Source organism: Sinocyclocheilus grahami, unplaced genomic scaffold (assembly GCF_001515645.1).
Source record: "Sinocyclocheilus grahami isolate Dianchi unplaced genomic scaffold, SAMN03320097.WGS_v1.1 scaffold297.1, whole genome shotgun sequence".
Lineage (NCBI taxonomy): Eukaryota > Metazoa > Chordata > Actinopteri > Cypriniformes > Cyprinidae > Sinocyclocheilus > Sinocyclocheilus grahami.
The window spans coordinates 520,088-525,386 of record NW_015505476.1 but is presented as its reverse complement, the minus strand read 5'-3'; the positions used below and the strand labels follow the sequence as shown (position 1 = coordinate 525,386).

Genomic DNA, 5,299 nt, shown 5'->3' with positions numbered 1-5,299 from the left:
AGCAAGTACATAACCAGCCAGTGTTCGAAACCATCGCCTTACTTTAGACCGATTCACAACGGTCAGCTTATAATAATGTTTTCTAATTTGAGTGGTACGGGTAGGTTTTTGCGGGAAATTCGACCATGCTGCTGCGTCATTACGTCACGTCTGTAAACATAAAGAAGTTGTCCCGGCTACTAGGCTATCGCATGTGAGGATCCTGCAGGTGGCGGATCGTTTATAGCCTTTTCTCACAGCAGCTAGAATAATTAAATGTATCATTTTGATGGCGGATTTGAATCCACAAAGGATTATGTGTTTATGAAACACATGCAAATTAAATTAAATTATATTCCAGTATTAAATGTGCTTCTGTTTACAGATAGCCTGGGATTACACAAGATTTGTATTTTATAGACAACCAGTTCGAAGGGAGCATAATTAGCTTTTTGGGTTAAAAGAATTTGTTAATATGAAATTCGAGTGGTATGACAATTAGATATTAGACTGTACAGAAATGTAAATCTACTCACTTATGCACACTATACTCATAGTCCCGCATGATGTTGTTAACATTAACAATTTGAGAATAAAGTATAACAATAATAATAATTTGCACGGTTTTATGTGATATGAGCTCATTTAGATTAAATCACCATTGATAGCGTGATTTATTGTAATGCTTTTTTCCTCAGTTGGTCAGAACAAACGTGGCAGACTTGTTACTTGTTCAGATGACAATATCCGGTGAAAATTATTATTTGGGTCATATATTCCAAGACGCAGGCTAGAATCTGTGAGTGCAAAGTACAATATCCACACCGGTGCGGTGACTGACTGCCACACACACATACTCCTCAAAACATTAGATTCATCCGTGCTGGAGCTGTGCTGGCGCACAACCCACGCAAGGAAGAAAATTCGGCACACAGCTGCAATTGCAGGTTTTCAAACAGAGATGGCGACAAAGAGGCAAAACTTACGGACTGCAGCTTTAATGTCTCACCTGCTGTTTCTTTGTAATTAATGGTGACATTTACTAGCAATGTCGGAGTTTCTACACCCATTTTTTTTATTAATTCAGTTAAATGTGTATACAGTTTGCTCTGTATACTCTATATACTACAATTTGTCCAACTGTGTGTCAATAGACAAACCATTACAAAAAACACACTAAACAGGGAAAACTGGCATCTCATCAACATCATGCCATTTCATAATCTTTTTTTAATATCTAAATTGTTTTTATAAAATTAAATGAAGAGCATATAGTCTCTTGCTTCGTAATGTAATGTATGCTTTTTTATATTTTTTATATAATAAAAATTATTTAAAAGTATAAAAACTATTATTAAATATTAAAATTGTGTAATTTATTCCTGTGTTGGCAAAGCTGAATTTTCAGCATGTGCTGAAAATATTATCATATTGTCTTACATACGTCTCTTTATGGTATTACAGAATGGCGAATTTTAGAGGAATATCTGAAATAAAGTTAATGTAAAAATAAAACATAAGAATTCAATTAAGTGTCCTGTGCTATGAAAGAAAAGCCTCTGAGCAATAAAACCTTTGTGTAATTTATTCTTTATCTCTTACATTAGGAGTCTCTGTCTCCCACGGAACAGATGCGCGTCTTCCAGACGTCTCCTGTTTTGAATGCTAAATTCAGAAGTCGGTCATCGAGAATGTACCTTACAAGCAGAATCTAAAACACCACAAATGGATACACATTCGCTACATATAATGCTAGGGAGGTTGAGAGCTGTTCATTGCTGTTTGAGGTCCAAAGATAACGGAGATTTGTTGCCTCTATTTGTGCAGCTTTAATCCCATAGAGACTATTCAGTTTGAGGGTCAGTGTCCATAGAGAACCACTTTTTCTTCAGATACGTCAAGATCTTCAGACGTATTGCTTGAAAATGGTGCAGTTCATTGAGGCCCTCTTTTCACACCCTCCTCCAGATGGCCGGCCCACAGCTACTTCATCCCCAACTCTCTCTCTCTCTCTCTCTCTCTCTCTCTCTCTCTCTCTCTCTCGCTCTGACCAAAAAGAGCTCTGTCTCTTGTCACCGCTGCCTGCTGTGCGTGCGTGTGTGTCATATTGTTTCATCATTGAATAGATGCTACAAAATATGAATATGTTTTATATATACCGTAATATAATAAAATTTATACATTATGTAACACATATTAAGAACATTTTGGTTGGTTTTCTTTAAAAAAAAATAAATGAATACTTTTATTCATCAAGACATTTTAATATTTAATCATATTGCAATAAAATATTACAATGTAATTGTCCTCTCTCTCTCTCTCTCTCTCTCTCTCTCTCTCTCTCTCTCTCTCTCTCTGACCAAAAAGAGCTCTGTCTCTTGTCACCGCTGCCTGCTTTTACATCTTAATATAATTCATGGGCTCAATCTGTTAGTTATTTTGTGTATAAACCTGAAGTCTGGCCTTTAATACATTTAATTCATATTCTGAACTTTGCTCACTGAAGTGGAAAAATGTGGATTGTGTTATTTCATATTGTACTGGTAACATTAAGATTGATAGCATTGCCATTTTGCTGTTTGTTTTTATTCTACATTATTCTCCAGTCACAGACTCTTTTTTTAAGGAAAATATAATATTATTTTTAGATTGAAATAAGGTACAAATGTGTTAATCAGTTGCTGAATCACAGTATAGTCTGTGTAGCTTGAAAATAAAATATATCTGTAAATTATAGCACACACACAATTTGAATTTGATTACACAGTAATGCAATATATCTAATTTTCTTTTTATACAAGTGAAAATATTTCCATCAAGTTAATGGTTTAGTGTGTGTGTGTGTGTGTGTGTGTGTGTGTGTGTGTGCGCGTGCATGTGTGTCATATTGTTTCATCATTGAATAGATGCTACAAAATATGAATATGTTTTATATATACCGTAATATAATAAAATTTATACATTATGTAACACATATTAAGAACATTTTGGTTGGTTTTCTTTAAAAAAAAATAAATGAATACTTTTATTCATCAAGACATTTTAATATTTAATCATATTGCAATAAAATATTACAATGTAATTGTAATTGCATTGCTTCTACTGTATTTTTGATCATGTAAATGCAGCATGGTGAGCATAAAATTCTTTCAAAAGAATTAAATCTACTTTTTTACATGTGTATTAATATATACATTTCATTTTCAAATATTAATATATTGTATACATATTTTTAATTGAACAAAAACACATGTGTATATTTAATTAAAAATATATAAAATTAATCAGTTTTATATTTCATAGCTCTTACAAAAATGTTATCTTATGTGTGCAGTTACTACATTGACAGGCGGGTGACCAAAGTAGAAGACTTCATGAAGACAAGACTTCTGGACACCCTATCTGAGCAGATTACCAAGGTGTTAAAGGTAAGTTTTTTTTTTTAAAGACACCCAGCCTAGATATATTTTGTTTTTGAATGTGTAGGTCAGAGATGTGCTAATATGCGTTAAGGTTGTTGTTGTGAGAGCGTGTAAGTCCCTCCAGTGCTCATTAACTGTGTTTATCTCAAGGGCCCCGGGTTTGTCCTCAGCTGCACCATCCAAACAAGCTGTCTCCGGTCTGATAGGTGGGCCTACCGTTAAGGGAGCGTGGGTCAGGGCACAGTAAAGGAGGAAAGCGTTTGATTGGGTTTACAATTTACAAATTCCCCCCCTCAGCCTCATGATGTCTCAGTCCCTTTTTGGTCTAATAAACAGTACCAGGTTTCACAACATTTAAGACTTCCCTCAGGAGGCCCAATCTATAAATACACAGCTCTCCTGTTTTATGTGTCTCAAACTCACACATCTGGTCCAGTGTTCCCCTAAAAGTGAAAGAGGGGGAAAACTGGCCTTCCTCACAAATATCAAACAAAAGACGCCAAAGTTTTGTTCACTCCCAAACCCAGTGGGACGGTGATTAGAGCCTATTACATGCGTGATGTCAGACAAACAAGTGCTTATTCCACTTCTTAACTTCAAATCCAAAGGTAATTTTCCATAAAATCGGTCATAAAAGATGGAATTCACATCTTTTTTTTCTGGAGGGGATCTGCAGGTGTTCTTCGAAGGTTTGGCGACACATGTACCCTTCTGCAGTCCGTCAGATTTATTTTGAGAGGTGATTTATGCTTGAGCGTTGATTTTCTGGATGTCATTCACTGAAGCAGGTCCTGAGGTTCATAGTGTGTCTGAATCAGAAGTAGAGAGTATGAGAGGCTTTCTTTGGCTTATTATGGAATATGCCTAATACCAGACATGTGTTCTATTATAACCAGACTCTGACCCTGCAGCTGGACGGCAGTCGGTTGAGTATTGTGCTGCAGAGTTGGGATCTCATCTCAAATCATGCCCATGGACAGTGATTTATATTGAGCACAAAAACAGGAGTCAGGATGCAGATTTTTATCAGTCAGCTGCATGGGGGAAAAGTTGTGTTTGCGTACCTGGCTTTTAAAAGATAACCAACATTTGTTATTAATTTTCGATAGTACATATAATTTTATTATTAAATGTATTTATTTGTTCGTTATTTTTAGCTACACTACTATTCAAAACACTGGGGTAAGTACTTTTGAAAGAAGTCTTTTATTTTGACCAAGGCTGAATTTCTTTGATTAGAAATACAATGAAAACAGTCATGCTGTGAATTAATATTTTAAAATAGAATTAATTCCTGTAATGGCAAAGCAGTCATTGCTCCAGTGTCACATGATCCTTCAGAAATCATGCTAATATGCCGTTCCCTTTCAGTCGGTCACTCTCGACGTCACGTCGGATGACCGACGGAATTGGGATCTCGCTTAGAGAGACCAATCTACTTTGAGTGTAAACTAAACGAGCCAATGCACATTGGCATGCGATTATTGCATCCAGCTGCCGCTGATCACAGCGTGAGTATAAGTAGGCAGCAGATGCAGCGCATATTCAGCTTTTCGCTTCCGAGCCGACCGATCACATCGTTCTGCTCCTGACTACTCTACTGAGAGAAGAAGACTGAACGAGTTCAGATCGCTCTTGGAGAGCTTTTCGTGTTGGCGGTACGGCGCTTCAGCGGTGGTGGTTTCCCGTGTCGAGTGGGTTGCACACATCAGGCTGCACTACCCCCTGTTTGTGTTGCAGATGATCATCTCCCCTGTTTGCCTCAGCACGCTAAAAGAGCTTTTTCCCCTAAAAGAGCAATTTCGGGTGCGTCTTTTTAAAGACGACGTTGCGTGGCAAACTTGACATTACGTCTTTGTAAAGACGATGTGGGTCTTGCTATAGACAACGTATCACCC

The 5,299-nt window shown here is 36.8% G+C and overlaps 1 protein-coding gene across 1 annotated transcript in view; it reads left to right on the top strand.

The window, feature by feature from the left end:
- Positions 1–5,299, top strand: part of LOC107601035 (heparanase 2) — an 86,820-nt gene that overhangs the window by 53,441 nt on the left and 28,080 nt on the right. The window contains exon 7 of the mRNA XM_016293047.1: positions 3,314–3,407. Within this exon, the coding sequence (XP_016148533.1) occupies positions 3,314–3,407 (94 nt within the window). The remainder of the gene's footprint in view (positions 1–3,313; positions 3,408–5,299) is intronic.